At 44.7% G+C, this 26,457-nt stretch overlaps 1 protein-coding gene across 1 annotated transcript; it reads left to right on the forward strand.

Annotated features, from left to right (window-relative positions):
* Window positions 1-296: 296 nt before the first annotated feature.
* On the forward strand, window positions 297-23,335 carry LOC109910350 (protein kinase C theta type-like). Its single transcript, XM_031831772.1, has 17 exons — window positions 297-435; window positions 9,550-10,025; window positions 11,860-12,056; window positions 12,555-12,615; window positions 13,056-13,239; window positions 14,757-14,788; window positions 15,202-15,287; window positions 15,938-16,067; window positions 16,475-16,584; window positions 16,795-16,927; window positions 17,045-17,211; window positions 19,219-19,392; window positions 19,511-19,602; window positions 19,770-19,971; window positions 20,240-20,428; window positions 22,055-22,183; window positions 22,304-23,335. The coding sequence occupies exons 2-17, from the start codon at window positions 9,908-9,910 to the stop codon at window positions 22,460-22,462; spliced, it is 2,163 nt and encodes a 720-aa protein (XP_031687632.1). The 5' UTR covers window positions 297-435; window positions 9,550-9,907; the 3' UTR covers window positions 22,463-23,335.
* The last annotated feature ends 3,122 nt before the right edge of the window (window positions 23,336-26,457 follow it).

Genomic DNA, 26,457 nt, shown 5'->3' on the forward strand with positions numbered 1-26,457 from the left:
TTATAAACTGATCGACGGGGTATGTTCCTACAAACACTGGTAGTAAATAGGACGAACCTGAGTGGGGGGAGTTCAGGATCTGAAAAGACTCTGACTTTTTGGGATATTCAACCATAGATGCACAACGATAGATCCGCATTGCGGAAATCCATTCCAGCATACCTGTGCATTGCCTACCTGTAACCACTTCACTCCACAGGGGGGCATCATTGTATTCTTCATTAATTAATCCGATTTATAGTAATGGGGCGTTACCTTGATTTCTGCGGTGGTGCTGCTGGTGGTAAAATAGAGGTGCACTTATTCTGATCATTGGTGCCTCCACAAGGCTACTTCGACACAGTTATTACAAAACTCTGAAGCAGCAAGATGGACATTAGCTTCAAATGAACCGCAACACCAAAGAAGTTGTGTTTTGTAGTTTGACTTTTAAAGGTAGGCATACATTTATTCCATTATACCTATTCCTCATTTGCATATTGACACATTTCCAGCCTGTAATAGAAGAACATTGTGTATTACTAGCTATGCCTATTTATTTGGATTTATTTGGGTATTTTGATCATTCCACTAGTCTGAAATATAGGCTCCTGCTTGAATTAAAAGACTATTTCAGTTTAAAATCCTGATTGGCATGCACTTATAACCGTCCCACCCAGGCACCAACTTGTCAGAGAATCAATATTCTCCTTTGAAAATACACCATAGACTTCAAAAGGAGGTAGGCCTATAGTCAATGGTAGAGAAAGAGGAATGAAATATGAATGATATGCTGCATCGTAGCCTAATATGCATGTGTGTGGAGTAGAGTTGAGTAATAGGATTAGTAGCCTGCCATAGGCACTTATTTGCTGACATAATTGACATGTTTCATGTATTCAGTGCTGTAAAACTTACTATGTTTCTAAATGTAAGCCAGGAATGAGTTAAGTAGTTGTACTTATGGACAAAGCTCTCCTTGTTTTTACTTGTACTCCATTGATGTGATCACTCCATGTTATTATGAGGCACACCTCAAGGGTCAAAGCCACATTCTTAGAAAACAAGGGTTCCAAAAGGTTATTTGGCTGGCTGCCCCCATTGCATAACATTTTTCTTCAAATTCTTCAGATGGTTTTCCTATGGGGACAGCCGCACAACCCTTTTAGGTTCTAGATAGCACCTTGTTGTAATTCCTTTTGTGGAAACAGAGGTCAATCACTTTGCTCTTATTTCCCATTTGGTCTCATAACACTCTACCCACCAGCCACTAGTTGAGTGCCTTGTCTAACCGTCACATGTTTGAGGACCTCTACAGATGTCACACGCGTGTCCTTGTCAATTACAACAAAGGGAAGTTCTTCAAAGACTACACACACACACACACACAAAGACACACACCAACAAGCTCTCACACTCTCACGTCAGAATTAGACGTTTATCCATGTTTCTCAAACATCAAATTTAAAAGTTGTTCCAAAAAATGTGTTCGTGTTTAAGGTTAAGTTTAAGCATTAACTCTGAAATTTTAAGGTTAGGATTAGATTAAGGTTAGGATTAGGTTACCTCAACCAACTCTGATTGGTTGAGGTAAGGCTTAAGGTTTGGGATACGATTAAAACCAACATTTCAAGAACAATTTTCAACCTATCCACCATCCCTGTCCATAACACCCTAGCCAAACAGAAACCTACTTGAAGGTAACAGCGCTAACCTCTGCCCCTAATGGCCAGTTTCAACATCATCTCCCAATGGCCTCAGACATGTATGGACGTTGAATACTGTCTTACATCATGGGTGACCTGGTTGCACACACACACGCACACACACACACACACACACACACACACACACACACACACACACACACACACACACACACACACACACACACACACACACACACACACACACACACACACACACACACACACACACACACACACACACACACACACACACACACACACACACACACACACACACACACACACACACACACACACACACACACTCCTCTCTGATGGTGGAGCCTACAGAAGAGGGTTTGATGCGAGGCTCTTTGACCCTCATGAAAGGTCCACTAAAGGTTAAACTGAGGAAAAAGTTGTTAATATGGCGATGGTCATTGTGTTTGATCTCCCGACTCTGTGTGTGTGTGTGTGTGTGTGTGTGTGTGTGTGTGTGTGTGTGTGTGTGTGTGTGTTTGGAGGTCAGGATGAAAGAGATCGCTAGCCTTTCATGAGGGCTTGTGGGGAGACATGCCTACACACACACACTCACTACAGTAAGTTGAGTAGTTGAGGGAAACAGTATTGAAAGAGTTCATCTTGTGTCAAACATCTATGACCCTTAAGGTGTCCACAGAGCATCATAACCAACACATAACGATACAGAACATGAAGTGATTGTGTTTACAACAGAAATGACTGGGGTTGCTAATCTGATGTAAGAACCTCTGGGTGTAACAAGGACCACTGTTGTTGTTCCAGCATAAATACATGGGAATTAGGGCCACTTATAACAAAAGAGAGAGAGAGAGAGAGAGAGAGAGAGAGAGAGAGAGAGAGAGAGAGAGAGAGAGAGAGAGAGAGAGATTATTTTGGAGCTTGTGAGTGTAAAATTTACTGTTCACTTTTAAGTTTTTATTTCACTTTCGTTTATCCATTTCAGTTGCTTTGGCAATTAAGCCCCTTGAATTGAATAGAGAGAGAGAGAGAGAGAGAGAGAGAGAGAGAGAGAGAGAGAGAGAGAGAGAGAGAGAGAGAGAGAGAGAGAGAGAGAGAGAGAGAGAGAGAGAGAGAGAGAGAGAGAGAGAGAGAGAGAGAGAGAGAGAGAGAGAGAGAGAGAGAGAGAGAGAGAGAGAGAATGTTTTTAGAATGAGATAAACACTCTAATCGAAAAATAATTCCAGACAAGTGATGAACAACAACTCTACTCATTCAGGCTATAAAAAAGTAACATTGCACCAAGTTAAGAAGTTTTGACTAGCTAGCTAACGGTACCACCCTCACCCCTACTAGCCCCACCCAAAATGGCACATCCAGCACCTCTCTCCCACCATAGTGGAGGACACGCCCCAGGAGGAGAGCTACCCCCTCAGTGCAGAGCAGGCTCAGGCCCTCCTCACCCCCATGGCTGCCATGAGGGATGAGTTCACCAAACTGGAGGGGGAGGTGGTCCTGCTCAGGGAGAGCGTGAGCAAACAGCAACCAGACAACCACACCTTAGAGGAGCTCCTAACCAAGGTGCGGACAGAGCAGGACAGCAGCCTTGCAACACAACTGAAAGAGGTTCATCAAGAGAGAGATGGCTGATCTAACAAAGGAGGTGAAAGAGCTCCAAAAAGACAGGCAGAGTAGTAATAACGATCTGACCACACTAAGAGAGGAGCTGCAGGAGAGAAAGAGAACAGAGGACAGGCTTCAGTAGCAGCCAGATCACTACTCTATGACCTGCCCTCATACAGCAGAGGAGCCCAGCTCAACCAGCCAGGCTTCCCCAGCCCTGCCTGCTGCACACCTCTTCCCCAGACCACTGACAGTGGCACCGGCACAGATCAGACTCACCCCAGCTCCAACACCCACGAGACCCCCCTCTGCCCCCTCCAGTCCAGAAGAAACACTGGCTGACATCGTCCTGTTGATGGACTCAAATGGGAAGTTTGTTCAGGAGAATAAACTTTTCCCTCGACACAAAAGGAGAAAGGTGTGGTGCCCAACAACGCAGAGTGCCATGGAGCTGCTTGATAAGGCCCATCTCGGGTCGCCAAGCCACATAATCATACACACCGGAAGCAACGACCGGCGTGCTCAGCAGGAGAGGGTGGCGACTTCACTACGGGGAGTGATTGAGAAGGCCTCCGCAATCTTCCCCAACTCAAGAATCGTGGTGTCAACCCTTCTACAGAGGAAGGACTTCCACCCCGCCACAATCCAAAGAATAAACGGCAGCCTCTCCCGGGACTGAGCCCTGCGACCCAATGTACACCTGGCCCACCACCCCACCATCGATCTGGACTGTCTCTATGACCATGTTCACCTGTACAAGGAGACAGTCCCCATCCTTGCCAAGACTCTCAAGGACGTCGCTTTAAACCGCAGCCCGACCTCTCCACCCAGGAACAGTGGAGCAATCTCCACCCCGCAAGATCACCGAGACAACACCCTGGACCAGCACCCTGAACCCCCCAGCCATGACCACAGCACCACCAACCTCAATGCCCACCACAGCCAGCACAGCACAGACCACCCCAGCCCAGCTTTAGACCCACCCAGACAATGCCTCCCACCCCCCTGCCCCCCACCGCAGACCCACACTTGGAGGAGCCACAGCCCAGCAGACAGAGCTACGCACAGGCTGTGAGAGGAGCAACTGGCCCAGGCCCCAACAACTAAATGAGTGACATTAAACAAATTCTGAGTCTGCTATGCTCACATGTGATAGGCCGAAGGTCATGGTAAGATGAGCACACTTCATCCACCCAAGTGGCATGACACAAATGCTATCTTAAATGATAAACGAATCACATTTGCATAATAATAGTTTATGTTAATTGAAAAATCCTATTTCAATAGTTCTTGTTGGATTGTGAGTGTTTGTCTCATTTTTGGAAGGTAAAGAAAAAAAGTTATGAAATCTTTTTACGTTGCATGTTGGAATTTACAAGGATTGGAGTCTAAAGAGCAGAGACCCAGACTTTCTGAAAGAAATTGATGATATTGATATTGTAGAACTACAGGAAACATGGTTCAGAGGTGATGATTCCACTGGCTGTCCACTAGGATATAGGGAGATAATCATACCATCCACTAAATTAAAAGGAATCAGACAGGGCAGAGACTCAGGGGGAATGCTAATATGGTATAAATCTGAACTAATTAATTCAATCGAATTGATCAAAACAGGAGAATTCTTTATTTGGTTAAAAATCTTGACAGATAAAAACATCTTCCTCTGTGCCTCATACATTCCCCCCTCAGAGTCACCCTACTTCAATGAAGAGAGTTTCTCCATTCTAGAGGGGGAAATTAGTCACTTTCAGGCCCGAGGCAACGCACTGGTCTGTGTATACCTGAATGCTAGAACAGCAGAAGAACAAGACACTATTAACAGTCATGGGGATAAACACCTACCAGGAAGCAACAACCTTTCCCTCCCCACATACCCCCACAGAAACAACTATGACAAATTGAAAAACAAAAATGGAGTACAGCTCGTGAAGCTCTGTGGAACACCGGGTCTGTAGGCTGAACAAAAAAGGAACAGCACATTAGAAATCAGCTTGATGGAATTGAGGAATCCATAGAATCAAACCACTTCTGGGAGAATTGGAATAAATGAAACAAACCTCAGCAGGAGGAATTGGCTATTCAAAACAGGGATATGTGGAGAAATCACTTTGCAAAACTCTACAGCAATATAACAAAGAGCCCAGAACAAAAAGATATACAAGAAAAATTACAAATCCTTGAATCAGCAGTCAAAGACTATCAGAATCCTGTGGATACCCCAATTACAGAAGAAGAATCATTGGAAAAACTATGCACTCTCCAACCCAAAAAGGCCTGTGGTGCTGATGGTATTTTAAATTAAATGATCAAATATACAAACCACAAATTCAAATTGGCTACACTCAAACTTTTCAACATTATCCTCACTGCAGGTATTTCCCCCGATATTTGGAACCAGGGATTGATCACACCAATCTATAAAAATGGAGACAAATTTGACCCAAATAATTAAAGAGGAATTTGCATTAACAGCAACTTGGGGAAAATTCTTTGCGGTATTATAAATAGCAGACTACATCATTTCCTTGGCGAACACAACATCCTGAGCAGAAGCCAGATTGGATTTCAAAAAAATTATCGTACAACAGACCACATTTACACCCTCCAGGTAAACCAAAACAAAGGCAAAATCTACTCGTGTTTTGTAGATTTCAAGAAAGCATTTTATTAAATTTGGCACAAAGGTCTTTTTTTTATAAACTAATAGAAAGTGGTATTGGAGGGAAAACATACAATGTTATTAAATCAATGTACACTATAAACAAATGTGCGGTTAAAATTGGCAACAAGCAAACAGACTTCTTCTCTCAGGGATGGGGAGTGAAACAGGGCTGCCCAATAAGTACAACACTATTTAACATCTACATTAATGAATTGGCTAAAACATTAGAAGAATCGGCAGCACCTGGTATCACCCTACACAACACCGAAATCAAGAGCATTCTATGCCATTAAAAGGAGCATTAAAATCTAAATTCCAATTAGAATCTGGCTCAAAATGTTCCAATCAGTTATAGAACCAATTGCTCTATATGGCAACGAAGTATGGCGTCCAATCTCTAACAATGAATTTACCAAATGGGACAAACTGTCACGACTCCCGCCGAAGTTGGCTCCCCTGCCTGTTCGGGCGGTGCTCGGCGGTCATCGTCACCGGCCTACTAGCCGCCACCGATCCCTTTTCCCTTTTCTGTTAGTTTAGTCTTATGAGTTGCACCTGTTCCTATTTGTGTTTTCTTGATTTGCTTACCTAGCTTGTGAATCCCGCCCTTGTTTGTGCGGGATTATATTTTGTTCACATCTTGTATTGGAGGTGTTATTGTGCTCCGGACCGTGTTACCCTGTGTTTTGGGTTGGTCTGTGTTTTCCGCCCTGTGTTTTGGGCATGATCATTTTGTGCCGGAATAAAGTGCATTTCTCCGTGAACCCTCTGCTCTCTGCGCCTGATTCCTACCTTCCCCTCCTAGTCATCCGTGACACAAACATCCAATCGAAATACTGCATGCAGAGTTTTGCAAGACTGTATTGCAAGTGCAAATAAAAACTCTAAATAACGCAAGTAGAACAGAATTTGGCCAATACCCCCTCCTCATTCAAATAGAAAAAGAGTCATCGAATTTTTACAACCATCTAAAAACAATTGACCCCAAAACATTCCATCACACAGCTCTACAATGTCAAGAGATGAAACAAGAGAAAAGTCCTCTCAGCCAGCTGGTTCTGAGGCTCAGTTTACTAACCCAAAGCAACCCCATAGAGCTTCAGGACAGCACTCAGAACATCTGGCCCAACCAAATCATCACAAAACAAAAATAAATATATATCACCTATTGGAAAGACACCACAAAACAATCTAAGTAAACTTCAATGCTATTTGGCTCTAAACAGACAGTACATGGTGGCAGACTATCTGACAACTGTGACTGATAGAAAACGGAGGAAAACACTGACTAGGCTATAGTCTGGCTATAGAGACCGATCGTGAGAGATAAACCTGGCTGCCCAGAGAGGACAGGCTGTGCTTACTTTGCTCCAGGGGAGAGGTAGAGACAAAGCTGCATTTCCTATAACACTGCGACAAATACTCAGACCTAAGAGAAAATGTATTTCCCAAAATTACAATTCAATACAAAGAATTTGAAACTATAAAAGATTAAGAAAAAAATCCAACAATTATTGGTTGAAAAGCTAAAATGTGCAGTTTTGGCAGCCAAAATATGTCCTCCTGCCACAACCTGAGGGACAGCCAGTGAAAGGTGCAATGTAATGTCAATAATATTTCCCATCTGGTTTTGTTTTGTCTTTCATACCAGGTCATGTGTCTTCTCAGTCACATTGACACTGGTCTACTACCATGGCTTTAATGTATTGTTGCATTAATATTGTTGTTGTAGTTGTTGTCAATGGTAATCCCATGTCCACTACTAATATTATTATTGCTGTTGGTCCCACCATTTATTTATTTTATATATATTTTTATATATATATATTTATATATGTATACTTTGACATTGTAAGTAATAATGAACTTGCCAATTGAATTGAATTGAGAGAGAGAGAGAGAGAGAGAGAGACGGAGACAGAGACAGAGACAGAGACAGAGACAGAGACAGAGACAGAGACAGAGACAGAGATATGAGAGAGATGATGGCTAATGAGAGAGATGGGGTGAGGAAGTTGTGTGGATAGATAGGGAAATGCTCATTAGAGTGTAACCGAACAACAATATGCCCTGAGGTGGTCCTCACCTAACGTTCTCTTACTGTTACAGAACAGCCAAAGCAGGTGAACTCTCCATGTTTTGATCGTGACTGAACATTTCCTAATCCAACAATCTCTCACGCAGGCTCTCTAGTGTTACTTTAAGTCATGTTGGTAGGTACATTTCAGTGTTTTTCTCTCTCTTGTTTGTCAGAGAGAGAGAGAGAGAGACCCACCTGTGTGACTTCACAGAACAGCTCAGAAACAGGAAGTGTGGTTAACGAGTCAGACTACAGGAAGTCCCATCATGTTAACGAGAGCTTGGTGTAACATACAGAGAGGTGGTGGGTACTAAAGACAGCTACAAGGAGCTTGGTGGTGCAGAATCACAGTTTGGGAGGTATGGCTGTGTGTGTGTGTGTGTGTGTGTGTGTGTGTGTGTGTGTGTGTGTGTGTGTGTGTGTGTGTGTGTGTGTGTGTGTGTGTGTGTGTGTGTGTGTGTGTGTGTGTGTGTGTGTGTGTGTGTGTGTGTGTGTCAATGCTTGTTGATTATTGAGGATGAGTACTTTATATTGTTGTATGGTATTATAGATGTGTTCCTAATAGTTACCGAGAACAGAAGAGCTTTGTATCTATCTTGTAGCACAGCTGAACTTTGTGTGTATATCAATAGTTGTGTTGATGCTTATGCACTCCTCAGCCGGAAGTGTCGTCACTTGCTCTGACAGGTTAGTCAGGAGGGCAGTCACATGTGCTAGCAAGGCAGAGGTCCTAGGTTTGAGCCTCGGTGTGAGACGAATCAAGAAGAAGCAGGCAGCGTGATGTCCATTATACTTAGTTGTTGATCCTTCTCCACAAATCACACCTGTTAACAGTAATGGTGACATCACACACAACATTTGGCACTGTGTGTGTGTGTGTGTGTGTGTATGTGCGAGCGCACCTGCGTGGGTATGTTTGTGGGTGACCCAGGCCCGGGTTGGGCTGGAAGTTCTTCCCTACGTATTCCCGATCAGAGCATTACACATCTATTAATAGGGCCTTCCCAGTCTCTTCTCTGACATCCTGGCCTCAAATATCACTCTGACGCTCAGTCTCTTTCTCCTCCATCAGCACTGCCACCTAGCTAACCACAGACAGCTCACTGGTGTTGGGAGCACCACAGTTTAGAGCTAGCTGGTAGCACCCGAGTTGTGCACTGACTGATACTCAGGGATTATACTGGACTCCAAGGTGCTTGGGGAATAGGCTAGCTGAGGTTGACTAGCCCCTGGAAGTATAAGCTGTTTTGGATACCCAGAGAGTGCTGGTTTGTTTGGTCTTTAGTGCTAAATATATGGTGTTTTGCTTTAGGTACTAAAAGGGCTGATTAGTTTGTTTGTAATGTAAACGAGGGGTACTGGTCTGTATTTGTTTGGTGTACAATGTACTGGTCTGGTGGAATTCATTATAGAGAATTGGTATAACTAATGCTGACTTGTGACTTTCTCATCCTTTCTCCCCCTCTCTCTCTCGCTCTCTCTTTCCCTCTCCCTTTCTCTCTCTTTCTCTCTCCCTCTCTCTCTTCCTTTCTCAGGGTGACGGACAGCTCTTATCAGTACCAGAGGAGCTAGGTGTCAAGGGTGGGACTGCCGCTGCGAGCCAAAGAGCCCTACTCTCCTCTTTCTCCCTCTCTCTCTCTCCCTCCCTCGCCAACCCATCTCTCATCAGGAGGAAAAGGCCAGTCAGCGCGAGGGGGACTGTGTCACAGAGGGGGCTGACATCCACACAAAGACCCCTCTCCCCAAGAGAAGGACTAACTGAAGCACAACTCTTCACTGTGAGGATCGCTGTTTCCGTGGCGAGGGAGGTTCTCTGAAGGTTTTCTGGAGGTTGTGTGACCATTGAGTTTAGGTTTTTGTCTGGAGGTCAGCGAGTGAGTGGTACCTGCAGCCATGTCTCCGTTCCTGCGTATCGGCTTCTCCAGCTTCGAGATGGACCCAGGTCTGGCCTACCATGAAGAGATGATCAACCCGTACTGTGCTGTCTACATGAAGGAGGCTATAGACACAGGTCAGTTGGAGTGTGGGTGTGTCTGTCTCAGAGAGATGTGATGGGGAAACATGGGAATCTCTATGATTCTCTTTAGGACTGTTGTGTCGCATGGGCTGCAAGTGAAGGAAGAAGTTGTGCCCAGTAAGCATGTCCCTGTTTACTCCATCTACAGTGGCTATGCATTAAAGAGGGCAGATATATTTATAGACAGACATTTAATAGAACAGACCTTTCTTCTCCAGGGGTTCCATTAGTGTAAATGGGCTTATGATTCATGTTAGTATTACCTCTAAATAGCAGTACTTCAGAGTGCTGATGGACAGTTCTGTTTCCTTGCTGACTATATTTAACTGTTGGTAAAGATGACAGTTACAGGCTAAAAACAGAGAGAGACGTGGGGAGGAAAGAGGAGGGATCTACGTATTTTTTTCCCATTTCTTTCTCACTTCAACCACAGAGCTGTTCTGGTAGCTGGACCGAGATAGAGTGGTAGAGAAACGCTGTGTGTGTGTGTGTGTGTGCGTGCGTGTGTGTCTGCGTGTGCGTGTGTCTGCATGTGTGTGTGTGTGTGTGTGTGTGTGTCTGTCTGCATGTGGATGTCTGCATGTGAATGTGTGTGTGTGTGTGTGTCTGCGTGTGTGTGTGTGTGTCTGTCTGCATGTGGATGTCTGCATGTGTGTGTCTGCATGTGTGTGTGTGTGTGTGTGTGTGTGTGTGTGTGTGTGTGTGTGTGTGTGTGTGTGTGTGTGTGTGTGTGTGTGTGTGTGTGTGTGTGTGTGTGTGTGTGTGTGTGTGTGTGTGTGTGTGTGTGTGTGTGTGTGTGTGAGACAGAGAGAGATGTGCGTGGGTGTATTAGCTCACAGGAAGACCTGTGTTATTCAGTTTCATTTCAATTCAATTTGATTTCTGTACTGCTTTTTGCCATGCCATCAAAAGGCCCATACCAGAGTAAATAGCAGTACAGTATGATGTTTACCACTAGCTAGCCTACAAGCAGCTGCAAACTGATTGCATTCAGTTGAGCCAATAGAGCGATCGGAAATAGAACAGAACACCTAATTGAGGAGGAGTGTTTCGGGTCTGGAGTCAGAGTAGTTTAAGGGAGTCCTTACTACAAAGCTGTGACCGGCTCAGGCTCGTTTCTTAACTCCACTGTGGCTAAATCACCTAACAGAAAAATGAAAGCAACACCTCAGTCAAATGTCACCTAACCACTACAGAGAGAAAAACAAAGGAACGGATCGTGACTTGGGCTGACAGAAGCCTACTCAGAGCTGCGTGGGACTCAAACCGTATCGCCCTCTCATGCCAAAGGCGGGTTGGAAACATGATGAAAAATATGAGCCGTCTGTCTGGGGAGAATTTGACAGTTTTTCCCCGTCTGAGGGAAATGATTTTCAGTTGGTAGCGTTGTCGCTGTCCAGAGCAGACAGTGATAGAATTATCTATGGCAGGAACATGCATCTCTGGAAAGGAAGGCCTGTCAAATGACTAGTTTGGGTTAGTCACTAAAAAGGTTACATTTAAATGGCAGAAGGAAAATAGTTTGAAGTTAAAGTGAAAGTTATACATCACAGGAGGCTGCTGAGGGGAGGACGGCTCATAATGACGTCCCGGAACGGAGTTAATGGTATGGCATCAAACACATGGAAACCAGCCAATACCACCAGCCTGTCCTCCCAAATGAAGATGCCACCAACCTCCTGTGGTAGAGACAGACCACTCTTTGCTCCTGGTCAGGTCACATGTCAGGAAGAATGTAGGACCAATGACAGATGGACTAATGTTAAGATTCTTGACTGTTTCTACCTGTCTTTCTCCCCCCTTTACATACACACCCTGACCCCTCCAGAGAAGGGCCAGGTGTACAAGCAGAAGAAGCCCACCATGTACCCCCCCTGGAGCAGCACGTTTGACGCCCATGTCCACCGGGGGCGTGTCATGCACGTGGTGGTGAAGGATAAAGCCGAGCTAAAGTCTGAAGCCATCGTGCAGCTGGACACCCTGGCCTCACGCTGCAAAAAGGAGAACGGCAAGCTGGAGATCTGGGTAAGACAACGGGGGGGGGTGGGGGGTTCCACTGCCTTAGGGTTGGAGTGATGGGAATGTGTTGTGTCCACACAATTTGATATGGGGATATATCTGTCTCATTCTCTCTCTCTCTCTCTCTCTCTCTCTCTATCCCTCTGTCTCTGTCTCTCTCTCTACAACTGTCTGTCTGTCTCTCTCTCTACCTCTGTTTCTCTCTCTCTCTGTGTGTCTCTCTCTCTCTACCTCTGTCTCCCTCTGTCTCTGTCTCTCTCTCTCTCTGTTGGCCTCTCTCTCTCTGTCTCTACCTCTGTCTCTCTCTCTCTCTATCTGTCTCTCTCTCTCTCTCTCTCTCTCTCTCTCTCTCTCTCTCTCTCTCTCTCTCTCTCTCTCTCTCTCTCTCTCTCTACCTCTGTCTGTCTCTCTCGCTCTCTCTCTCTACCTCTATCTCTCTCTCTCTCTCTCTACTTCTGTCTGTCTCTCTGTCTGTCTCTCTCTCTATCTCTCGCTCTGTCTCAGGTGGAGCTGAAGCCACAGGGTCGTCTACTCATGGAGGCCAGATACTACTTGGAGAAGAGTGGTGAGGGATCGTATACGCAGATGTAATGTCTGCGTATGTCTGTTCCTATAACCATTCCATCTTTTCCCCAGAGTTTCTGTCAGTGCCCTCTCTTATTGGGGTCTTATTAACATGCTCTGAAGGGTTATAAAGTCATGTTGTAAACAGGCGAGAGGAAACCTCACCTTTACCCTTTCTACCTCTATCTCTCTGTCGTTACACACACACACACACACACACACACACACACACACACGCACACGCACACGCACACACACACACACACACGCACACACAGTCACTCACTCACACGCACACAGACTGGCAGAGGGGCATTCCTATCATGCGTTCACAGAGGAGCGTGCAAATATGACTCGCATGTCTTTCTCTTCCACTGTCTTTTAACTGTGACAAGACTATGCGCTGTACATAACTTTCATGTGTGTGTGCCTGTCTCCCAGACGCCACAGGTTCAGGTGAGGGAGATGGATTTGGAGAGAGAGACAGGGATCCGGGAGTCTTTGCCCTCCACGCACGACGCGGAGCCATCAAACAGGCCAAGATCCATGAGGTCAAATGTCACGAGTTCAGCGCCACTTTCTTCCCCCAGCCCACCTTCTGCTCCGTCTGTAAAGAGTTTGTCTGGTACGTCCACTGAGCCAAAACACTGTACACGGACTATACCAAACATTAGGGACACCTTCCTGATTTTGAGTTGCACCTCCTTTTGCCCTCAGGACAGCAGCAAATCGTCAGGGCATGGACTATACAACCTGTAGAAAGCGTTCCACAGGGATGTTGGCCCATGTTGACTCCAATGCTGCCCATAGTTGTGTCAAGTTGACTGGATGTCCTTTGGGTGGTGGACCATTCTTGATACACACTGGAAAACTGTTGAGCGTGAAAAACCTAGCAGCGTTGCAGTTCTCGACACAAACCGGTGGTCCTGGCAACTACTACCATACCTAATTTTTGTCTTGCCCGTTCACCCTCTGAATGGCACACATACACAATCCACATCTCAATTGTCTCAAAGCTTAAAAATACTTCTTTATCCTGTCTCCTCCCCTTCATCTACAAGGATTGAAGTGGATTTAACAGTTGACATGAATAAGGGATCGTAGCTTTTACCAGGATTCACCTGGTCACCTGGTCAGTCTATACACTACATTACCAAAAGTATGTGGACACCTGAACATCTCATTCCAAAACAATGGGCATTAATATGGAGTTGGTCCCCCCTTTGGTGTCATGACAGCCTCCACTCTTCTGGGAAGGCTTTCCATTAGATGTTGGAACATTGCTTCCATTCAGCCACAAGGGCATTAGTGAGTTCGAACACTGATGTTGGGCGATTAGGCACTGCTCGCAGTCGCCATTCGAATTCATCCCAAAGGTGTTCGATGGGGTTGAAGTCAGGGCACTGTGTAGGCCAGTCAAGTTCATCCACACCAATCTCGACAAACCATTTCTGTATGGACCTCACTTTGTGCACGGGGCACTGTCATGCTGAAACAGGAAAGGGCCTTCCCCAAACTGTTGCCACAAAGTTGTAAGCACAGAATTGTCTAGAATGTAGTTGTATGCTGTAGCATTAAGATTTCCTTTCACTGGAACGAAGGGGCCTAGCACAAACTATGAAAAACAGCTACAGACCCTTATTCCTCCTCCACCAAACTTTACAGCTGGCACTATGCATTGGGGCAGGTAGCGTTCTCCTGGCATCCGCCAAACCCAAATTTGTCCATCAGACTGCCAGAGAACACATTTCCACTGCTCCAGAGTTCAATGGCGGCGAGCTTCACACCACTCCACCCGACACTTGGAATTGCGCGTGGTTATCTTAGGCTTGCGTGATGCTGCTCGGCCATGGAAACCCATTTCAAAACCTAGTACCTTTTCTGTCCTTACAGGATGCATATCACAACCTAACTTTATTAAACACCAAGTACCCCTTCTGTCTGTACAGGATGTATATCACAACTTCACTTTATTTAAAACCTTGTCAATTGGAGTGCGAATACTATATTGTAATGACATCATTCACATAGATCCTCTCTATTTTTCTATTTTTCACTACAGTATTTCTATTTAAACATCCTCCACATCATCCAGTGTTTGTTTCCTGATTCCTGTTCATGTTGTGTTTCTTTTCTCCACAGGGGTCTGAATAAGCAGGGTTATCAGTGTCGACGTGAGTATCTCTGCTCTCTCTCTCTCTCTCCCCTCATCTTTTATCTATTCCATATTCTATCCCTACACTCCTCTGTCCTCTCTCCTGTCTACACTCTCATCCCCCCATCCTCTGCTCTCTCTCTCTCCCCTCATCTTCTATCTATTCCATATTCTATCCCTACACTCCTCTGTCCTCTCTCCTGTCTACACTCTCATCCCCCCATCCTCTGCTCTCTCTCTCTCCCCTCATCTTCTATCTATTCCATATTCTATCCCTACACTCCTCCGTCCTCTCTCCTGTCTACACTCTCATCCCCCATCCTCTGCTCTCTCTCTCTCCCCTCATATTCTATCTATTCCATATTCTATCCCTACACTCCTCCGTCCTCTCTCCTGTCTACACTCTCATCCCCCCCATCCTTGGTCTTTCAGAGTGCAACGCAGCCATCCACAAGAAATGCATTGACAAAATCATCGCCAAGTGCACTGGGTCGGCCATCAACAGCAAAGAGACCATGGTAGGCCTGTGCATTGTAGTCCGTTTCTATACAACGATGACAATAAGTGACCGTGAGCATTTTGGAGCATCTTGGATTTGTCATTATATTTAGTTGCTCGGGTTCCAATAATAGTGTCAGTAAACTGTGATGTGTCCACTTTGTCTTGGTGTTTGTGACATGAGGAGCCTCAATGTAAACATGAGAGTGGGGGGATGAGACTGTCTGCATGCAATCTAAGAGGACCTCCAGTCCCTCTTAGATTGCATACAGACAGACTGACATACAGTGTATCTGGGCTTCTGGTGACTGTGGTTTAGCTCATAGGTAACACACTTGTTTATTGTTGGTTAAAGTCAACCGCATGCACACTGACTGTAGCTTATTCTCTCTCATAGTACACACTGACTAACTCACACTCTCTCACAGTACACACTGAGATAGTGGGTCGGTTCTTCGAAGCAGACAGCTCTGTGGTTACCGTACTCACTGTTTACCAGTACTCAGCGATCCTGGACAGAGAAAAAAATTACAGTTTTATCCCAGGGATTTTTACTTCCCTAAAACGTCCAAAGCAGTTGTTGCCTACTTCCTGTGTCATATTTCAGTGGCGACAAAGGGTTGTAGTGCGGCGTGTTCAGGTGACCGAGTGTGTTTGCTGTGTGTTGCAGATCCACAAGGAGCGCTTTAAGATCGACATGCCCCACAGGTTTAAGGTGTACAACTACAAGAGCCCCACGTTCTGTGAACACTGTGGCACGCTGCTGTGGGGGCTGGCCAAGCAGGGACTCAAGTGTGAGGGTGAGAGGACAGTCCACAGGAGGCTGCTGAGGGGAGGACGGCTCAGAGCAAACGGAATGGCATCAAATACATGGAAAACATGTGTATGATGTATTTGATACCATTCCACCGAATCCGCTCCAGCCACTATCACAAGCCCGTCCTCCCCAATTAAGGTGCCACCAACCTCCCGTGGAAGAGACCCTGATCACATTATAACATCACATCACTGTCATTACACAATCACATCATACCATTGCCAACTCAAATCATAACAGTGCCCTATCAAACCATTATATTTCACCGTACCTTTTCACATGATTCCCTATTTCACTATTACAGGAGTCCACATATCAAAATGTATTGATTTCATCGTCCCATTCCATCTGTGTCTGTATACTGTGTAACCATGTGTGTTGTCCATGCAGAGTGCGGTATGAACGTTCATCACAAGTGCCAGAAAAAGGTGGCCAACCTGTGTGGAGTCAACCAGAAACTGATGGCTGAAGCCCTGGCCACGATCGAGACTAAACAGCAGGTCAGCGTTCAGGGGTCGAGGGGTTAGGAAGTCAGTGCTCTCCGACAGATCCACAATAGCTCCAAAGTGCTTTGCATTAAAAATAAAGAAAGAAAGAAAGAAAAATGTATGTTGATTGTAAATAAGGAATCTATCCCTGCCCGTTATACAGATACTGTAGCATTGCGTTATGTTATTAATTATTACATGTGTCTTTGCATTTTCCTATAGTCCAGGGGCTCCAGAGAGAGTGAGCTCTATAGTCGAGGCGGGCCGGGGGGTGTGGGCCAGGCAGGGGTGGTGCGGGAACCTTCAGGTTTAGTAGCAGGTCTCCCCCCGACCGCAGCCACCGCTGGGCGAAAAGGTAAGGAGGTCTCCTCAACCTGGTCATTCATGCAACTGTGAGGACTTTGTAGTCAACTTGAGACTTAATAGGACTAAATTACTATCTCCCCTTCTCCACCCCCCCCCCCCTCTCCAGAGCAGCAGGGGATATCGTGGGACACCCCAGCGGAGGGGGACATGCCTGCCCCTGTGATGGAGGAGCCTGAGACGCTGTACGCCGTCCCCAGAAAAGAACACCTTCACAAGTTCACCCTGGACAACTTCATCCTACACAAGATGCTTGGCAAAGGCAGCTTTGGCAAGGTACCAGAGAGAGGGAAACCACTGCACCTAGTGAGCCCTGGGGGTATACGCTGTCTATCTGGGCTTAAGACATATCACCAACATGGGTCTAGTGTTTCTATAACAGACCAGGAGTTTACAATGACGTTTAGATTTGAGTCATTTAGCAGGCGCTCTTATCCAGAGCGAGTACATAGATTTAAAAAACAATCTGACGTGCTGGTCCCCCATGGGAATTGAACCCGCAACCCGTTTCTCAGTCCATTGATAACTATGACATTTATCAAGCCCAAGTCTTGTCTCAGTTTATGATGTGTCTTGCTCTAGCTGATGGAAACCGTGCAGATTAAAGTGTACTTCATGATTTACAGGGATTGCATTGTGAACAAACATACACTTGTACACTGAGTGTACAAAACATTAGGTGGAGACGGGTTAAAGAAGGATTTTTAGCCTTGATACAATTGAGACATGGATTGTGTCTGTGTGCCATTCAGAGGGTGAATGGGCAATAATAAATATTTAAGTGCCTTTGAACGGGGTATGGTAGTAGGTGCCAGGCTCACCGGTTTGAGTGTGTCAAGAACTGCAACGCTGCTGGGTTTTTCACGCTCAACAGTTTACCATGTGTATCAAGAATGGTCCACCACCCAGAGGACATCCAGCCAACTTGACACAACCTGTGGGAAGCATTGGAGTCAACATGGGCCAGCATCACTGTGGAACGCTTTTGACACGTTGTAGAGTTTCATTCCCAGACGAATTGAGGCTATTCTGAGGGCAAAAAGTGGTGCAACTCAATATTAGGAAGGTGTTCTTAATGTTTGTTATACTCAGTGTATATTCTGTTATTATACTCAAGCCTGTGAGCCTGGGTCAGCATGACCTAAGCAGAAGTTTGTAGCAGGGGGAGAGGGCCTGCTTGCCATCTTCACCCTGCTTGTGGGAGTTTATTGTGATAGGAAGAGAGCCTATCCACGAGGAGTAACATAACCTTAATACTAATATAATGTTGGTGTTGTGATGATTATGTTTGGATCTGTAAACATGTTGGTCAGAATGTTCCAGATCCTGAATGTACTAGAACTTCGCTAGAATAGACGCCAATAGGGTAGTGTTTTGGACACTGATTGGCCACTACCTGAGTGTTACCAATAATGTTTAGTCATAGTTAGGGTTACAAAGGGAAACCACCAGAATTTTGGAAATTTTCAGGATTTTATGGAATTTTCATAAAATGTAAAGTATATAAAATAATCAATTAAGACGATTTGAATAAACAAACTAGAATGACAAAGCTTTAAAACATTATCCTAAATATAACCCATCAACTTAGTGAATACCATTGGTGTTGAATATGAGTGTTTCGGAATAATATATCAATATGTTTTTATTAATGTGTTGGTGCCAAACTGTTGGCAATTGTGAAAAAAGTAAATAGTTGGAAAAGTTGCAGAGTCAATTGGAAATCATGTCATTGTTGATTAGATGCTTTTTCCATGAATTAGGCTGTTTTCTCGTGAATCATACGGTCTATCCACTAGAAACTCACAGACAATATGGACACAGATATAAAGATAAAGAAAAAATTAATATTGTGAGTGAAAATATTTTAGAAATGTTATTCCGGTGTAAATTACCAAAATTAGCATAGATTACCAGAAAATATACTTAGATAAATGAGACACATTTTATTTGTCTTGATTTGATTTGATTCGAAAAACTCCCATTCATTTATCTCAGTACATTTGCTGGTGATTTATGGTGATTCTACCGGAATCATTTTTCTAAAATGTCATATTCATAGTGATGTTATGAAACCGAAAAATCTAAAAGTGTGACGTGTGTTGCTTGGTCTTTGAACATGTTCTAGCCATGCTCTGTGTTCCTGGATCCAGTGGACTTGAAGAGACTTCTCGATTGTACTTAGACGTTGCCTGACGGATCCTTCACCTTCCATTTGACAAGCCCTGAATAGCTGAATACAGTGATTTCCTACATGTACGCATCATCTGTGTGTGTTGCTAGGTGTTCTTGGCCGAGCTGAAGAGCAGCAGAGAGTTCTTTGCGGTAAAGGCTCTGAAGAAGGACGTGGTTCTGCTGGATGATGATGTGGAGTGTACCATGGTGGAGAGGAGAGTCCTCTCCCTGGCCTGGGAACATCCCTTCCTCACACACCTCCACTGCACCTTCCAGACCACGGTAACACACGCACACACGTGCACTCAACACACACACACACGCACACACGCGCACTCAACACACACACACAAACAAACCACAGGTTTTTGTTGATATGACTGTGTTGTGTGTGTGACAGGAGAACCTGTTCTTTGTGATGGAGTATCTGAACGGAGGTGACCTCATGTTCCACATCCAGAACTGTCACAAGTTTGACGTGCAGAGATCTACGTAAGTTAACCCGTACACACTACCAGGCTATGTCTACCACACACACACACACACACACACACACACACACACACACACACACACACACACACACACACACACACACTCCATTCTCTCCACCCAATCCCTCTCTCCTCACATCCCCTCTCTCCTCCCTCTGGCTGTAGGTTCTATGCTGCTGAGATTATCTGTGGGCTCCAGTTCCTCCACTCCAAAGGCATTGTCTATAGGGATCTGAAGCTGGACAATGTGTTGCTAGACTCAGAAGGCCATATAAAGATAGCAGACTTTGGGATGTGTAAGGAGAACATGGAGGGAGAAACACGGACCTGCACCTTCTGTGGAACACCAGATTACATCGCCCCAGAGGTGACTGCATTTCCACCATCACTATAGGAATCTACACTCTATCAGAATTGCAACCCTTAAAAGGTGTATAACCAATAGAAATGTTATCCTTAGGGAAGTAATGTTTCTCACACTCAATTCTGATCTCATTGATTTGTATCATTAATCAATTACATACAAGCCTAATGTACTGTCTAATGTACTGGCTGAGATAAATGTTTAGATAAACATCATGAAGTGATGATGATGAAGAGACATCATGTTGAACTGAACGGTCATGGTTTTATAGATTCTGCTGGGGCAGAAGTACGGCAGCTCAGTGGACTGGTGGTCGTTCGGGGTCTTGCTGTACGAGATGCTGATTGGCCAGTCTCCATTCCATGGTCGCGATGAGGAGGAACTGTTCCAGTCCATCAGGACAGATGACCCCTGTTACCCCCGCTGGCTAGCCAAGGACGCACGAGACATCCTCATCAAGGTCTCACTCAATGCAACAACTTGGTCCACTCACTGCAATGCCACGATGAATGAACCACGGCAACGTTGTCCACTATGCACCAGATTACATACATCAACATGAATGATTGACGTTCGGGATGGATGTGACCTGTACTGTGTGTGTCTGCGTGTGATTGGTTACCTTTCATGAGGGTGCTTTGATGTCTTTTTCCCATTGGAGTGGAGGTTGTGACCTAGGCGTTCTCTGTCTTGATGTGTGAGTGTGTGTGTGTGTGTGTGTGTGTGTGTGTGTGTGTGTGTGTGTGTGTGTGTGTGTGTGTGTGTGTGTGTGTGTGTGTGTGTGTGTGTGTGTGTGTGTGTGTGTGTGTGTGTGTGTGTGTGTGTGTGTGTGTGTGTGTGTGTGTGTGTGTGTGTACAGTTGAAGTCAGAAGTCTACATACACCTTAGCCAAATACATTTCAAATCAGTTTTTCACAATTCCTGACAGTTAATCCTCGTAAAAATTCTCTGTCTTAGGTCAGTTAGGATCACCGCTTTATTTTAAGGATGTGAAATGTCTGAATAATAGTAGAGAGAGGGATTTATTTCAGCTTTAATTTATTTCATCACATTCCCAGTGGGTCAGAAGTTTACATACACTCAATTAGTATTCGGTAGCATTGCCTTTAAATTGTTTAACTTGGGTCAAACGTTTTGGGTAGCCTTCCACAAGCTTCCCACAATAAGTTGGGTGAATTTTGGCCCATTCCTCCTGACAGAGCGGGTGTAACTGAGTCAGGTTTGTATGAATCCTTGTTCGCACACATTTCTCCAAAAAGTACGATCTTTGTCCTCATGTGCACGTGCAAACCGTAGTCTGGCTTTTTTATGGCGGTTTTGGAGCAGTGGCTTCTTCCTTGCTAAGAGGCCTTTCAGGTTATGTTGATATAGGACTCGTTTTACTGTGGATATAGATTATTTTGTACCTGTTTCCTACAGTATCTTCACAAGGTCATTTTCTGTTGTTCTGGGATTGATTTGCACTTTTCGCACCAAAGTATGTTCATCTCTAGGAGACAGAACACGTCTCCTTCCTGAGCGGTATGACGGCTGCGTGGTCCCATGGTGTTTATACTTGTGTACTATTGTTTGTGCAGATGAACGTAGTACCTTCAGGCATTTGGAAATCGCTCCCAAGGATGAAACAGACTTGTGGAGGTCTACAATTTTTTCCTGAGGTGTTGGCTGATTTATTTTGATGTCAAGCAAAGAGGCACTGAGTTTGAAGGTAGGCCTTGAAATACATCCACGGGTACACCTCCAAATTACTCAAATTATGTCAATTAGCCTATCAGAAGCTTCTAAAGGTATGACATAATTTTCTGGAATTTTCCAAGCTGTTTAAAGGCACAGTCAACTTCGTGTATGTAAACCTCTGACCCACTGGAATTGTGATACAGTGAATTATAAATGAAATAATCTGTCTGTAAACAATTGTTGGAAAACTTACTTGTGTCATGCACACAGTAGATGTCCCAACCGACTTGCCAAAACTATAGTTTGTTGACAAGAAATATGTGGAGTGTTTGAAAATCGAGTTTTAAAGACTCCAACGTAAGTGTATGTAAACTTCCGACTTCAACGTTATGGTGTGCTTGTTTTATAGCTGTTTGTAAGGGAGCCGGAGAGGAGGCTGGGTGTGAAGGGGAACATCCGTCAACACTCCTTCTTCAAAGACACAGACTGGAACGCTCTGGAGAAACGAGAGGTGGCGCCGCCCTTCAGGCCAACCGTGGTACGTACATCCTCAGACTGCGAGTGTGTGTGTTTGTTTAAGTCTGCATTTGTATGCATGTGTGTGTGCTCGCTGTGTGGGTGTGCGTTGTAACCTCTCCCCTCTCTCCTGTCCATGCAGAAATCCCCCAGTGACGTCAGTAACTTTGACAAGGAGTTTATCAATGAGAAACCCTGGTTGTCGTGTGCAGATCGTACACTCATGAACAGTGTGGACCAAACCATGTTTAACAACTTCTCCTTCGTCAACCCAGCTGTGGGCCACATCAAAGGCCCCTGACCTGTGATAACCTTACAACAACCTACCAGCAACATATTCACAATCCATCAACAACCCACTTGTACCAGCAACATATTCACAACCCATCTATTACCTTCGGACAACCTATTCACAACGCATCAATTACTCATTACGACAACACATCGCAGACAGGAGTCAAGGACACTTACCTAACAGATCAATAACATGTCCACAATCAGTCAATAACGCCTCAGCTCTTTTATACAGCCAAGGTGTACAGCAGTGGAGGCTGCTGAGGGGAGGACGGCTCATAATAATGGCCGGGAAAGGCGCAGGTGGAATGGCACATGGAAACCATGTGTTTGATGTATTTGATACCATTCCACTCCAGTCATTACCACGAGCCCATCCTCCCCAATTAAGCTGCCACCAACCTCCTGTGGTGTACAGACTACTTTAGGAGTCACTACCTGATTCCCCAGATTGTGTGGAATACTGAGAATGTTGTATTGTACTCATAACCTGTTATTCAATAGTGTCTGTTTTATCCCTGCACATAAGTGTCTGTTCAATCTACTTTAACCATTTACTGAGACATTTTCTATTTAATTCTGAGTGTATCTGTAGTTTTATTCAAAAGAGCCACGGTTAGGCAGTTAGCTTAGTATATTCAAATGTGTTGTTTTGCCATTGTTATTGCTCAGATACAGGTAGATTGTCACACTATCGGACGGTGGAGTGGTTGGTTTCAATGTACATGGATAAATTAATGGTTTATGTTTACATGATACTGTGCTTTATAATTGCACTTCAGAGGCATGTGATCGCTCTGACTAAATGATTATAGATGCCTAGATTCAGCAGTAATTATTGTTTTTTATCCTGTACATTAAAATAGGACTTTTGTAAACACATGTCCCATTACGTATTTGCATTCAAGCATCAGTGTATGTCACAGAGATCGAGGAGAATGAGAATTGAGTTGAAACCCTAAAACCGCTATCTTCCTGCCTCTCTCTCCCACTCTTTCCTTCCTGTGCCTCACCCTCTCAGAGACTGACAAGCAGGTTAAAGTTACTATTGCTCTTTCTATCTGCAACAGGGATCCTGGTGTTACACTGTGATATAATGTACTATCATCTCACTAGCTATAAAGGTCATTTATGATTAATCTGTGATTAGATACAGTACTTCCTTGATAGATAGATACAGTGCCACAACAGTTCTGTGCATTCACCGGGCAGATCAGTAGCAGTTCCTTTTCTCTCCAGTGGAGGGCAGCATAGTGGTAGACTGACTCATTAATTCACTCACCCACCTGTAGCCTACTGTCTATGCATATTTGGCTCTATCCTCCCTCCCTTGCTTTTTTCCTCCCTCCCTTCCTTCCTACCCTCCCTCCCTAATGTTTGTTCCTCATTCCGACAAATCTCTCTCTGCCTCACCCTGCCGCCCCACCATCCCTCTCCCCAGCGCTGTGGTACCCTGGGACAGACAGACTAATCTGAGAGCGAGCGATCCGTCACTGACCCATAATCCACTTAGACACAGCAGCAAACTATTTCCTGCCACTGGCCAAGGTACAGTCGCCACTTGACAACCATGTCACACCAACAAGGGTTGAGATGGGTATGGCAAGCATTTTAATGTAGAGCTCCAATGTACAGATTGCTGAACAGAAGCTGGACTATAAATGTAGATTTGAAATGTTTAGAAAGGTCTGCCCTTTGAAATAGTTTGATAAGATACTGTTTTTATAAAGGTGATCAAACTGTCTGTATCTTCTGGTGCAGTGTTTCACAAACCTCTCCTGGAGTACCCACAGCCTGTCCACGTATTTGACGAATTCCATAACTAACACAGCTGATTTAACTAATGAGGGGTCTGATGATTAGGTGACCATTTGAATCAGCTGTGTTAGTTCTGAAATACATTAATGAAGTGGACTGGCTGGGACTACTCGAGGAGAGGTTTGGGCTAGAGGAGACCATTTGACTATGTTCCCTGATAATTAAATCAACACATATGCATTTACACCCAGTGACCACCGGAGGGCAGTGAACTACCACATATCCCCTCATTTCCTTACAGGAAACCCACAAGTCATGCGGATGATGTGACTCAGTAAGTGACTCATAGCTGAAATGTTTGAATGTTTGATGTTATCAGTGGACAGGACTACAGGCTTTCACTGTCTGACGTCATGTATGTAATCTATAAATATGGAGTTATGAAAGTGGACGGCATTATGAATTATGTATTATTTTGAAGGCATAATGGATTGAGTGTCCTATATCTATAATGTGACTGCCAGTCAGACAGAACGTTTACTGTCTCATCACCACACAGGTCAATGCTCATCTCTATACATCTGTGCACACACACACACACACACACACACACACACACACACACACACACACACACACACACACACACACACACACACACACACACACACACACACACACACACAGTCACTGTTCATCCACATTAATGATTAACTGACACAATTACTCACGTACGGTGTCTGTCTACCCTCACCTGTTGAATATACTGTATGCAGGCGTGTTTGCACCTTCACCCATGGAATCTGATCCAACCTGTCTATGTGGTGGCATCGTCTGACCTCTGGTATATTATATTACCATTGGAAGGTAACTACATTGATCTTCTAAGGTAAACTGCACAGATCAGATGATTGAGTAGAAGAAAGGTTACGATAGAGTTAACTCTCCCTTTTGCTGGGTCTACAAGGCCTTGTAGGGATGTGAGCTTTCATACTGTCCAGTAGGGATGTGAGCCTTCAAACTGTCCAGTAGGGATGTGAGCTTTCATACTGTCCAGTAGGGATGTCAGCTTTCATACTGTCCAGTAGGACACACGCACACAGCGTTTCACTACACTCGCATTAACATCTGCTAACCATATCTATGTGACCAATTACATTTGATTTGATTTGACACATACAGGTGGACTCTCACCTCTAGACAGGTGACACTGTCTGTCTGACAGTCTGTCCGTCTGCCTGAGTGACAGTCTTTTATCTTATCTAAGGTAACCTCATGTGCACCTGCGTTATGCCAACAGAATAGATAGTCACGTACAACAGCGTCGTTGTGGCAATATAATCTGACGTACATGAGATGGTCATGGCCTATATAAAGCAGGAAATGTCTATAAATCGGCAGTGAATCAGACTGTGTTACCCCACCAGAAGATACATGAGTTAAGTAGCAGTGGACCGTGCCGATCTGACTGAATGTGTGAGTTCTGACTCATTCCCAGACTTACTGTAAACACAGACACGTCTGCTGACTGGACATTTACAGCTAATGGAAGTTAATAATTCAACATACACACCCCAACCACACACACACACACACACACGTGCTAAACATTGAGCTATTTAAAACTGGATTCCCCTGGTTTACCATTGAAGATCCTTGAGTGTGTGTGTGTTCATGTTGTAAACAATGATTGTGCTCTGCTCTCTACGACCTGTTGACCTCCCAGAATGTAAGGCGCTTTAGTGTTACCTAACTTTACTCTTTTTTACCACGTGTGACACAGGTGTGACACAGGTGTTCTGAAATGCACCCCTACCGTCACCAGTTAACTCTGGTGTGTGTTAGTTCCTGTCAACCTAAGGAGTTGTGTCAGAGATCAAGGCCAGCTTCCTGGGGCAGTAAGGGAGCTAATGGGTTAGGGCAGGTATAAGGCAGTCGTGACATCTCCATAGGCCTTCTCTTACACTCACACAGGTGGGATTAATGCTTAGCTAGTTAGCATGACAGGAACTGAGGAAGAGGTATTGTGTAGTTAGGAGTTACATGAGTCAGGGTTACTTGGTGGGGGAGACATTTAGAGTCAAGATAAAATGACAGAAGAGAGAGGTGGCACAAACACAGACTCCAAGGGCTAAACGAGAGAGAGAGAGAGACAGATAGACAGATTTCACTACACTGTCATGAGATGGGTTTTCAAACCTGTTTGATCACACATACACACACACAACACACACGAGTACAGGC

The sequence above is a fragment of the Oncorhynchus kisutch genome, linkage group LG9 (assembly GCF_002021735.2).
Source record: "Oncorhynchus kisutch isolate 150728-3 linkage group LG9, Okis_V2, whole genome shotgun sequence".
NCBI lineage: Eukaryota > Metazoa > Chordata > Actinopteri > Salmoniformes > Salmonidae > Oncorhynchus > Oncorhynchus kisutch.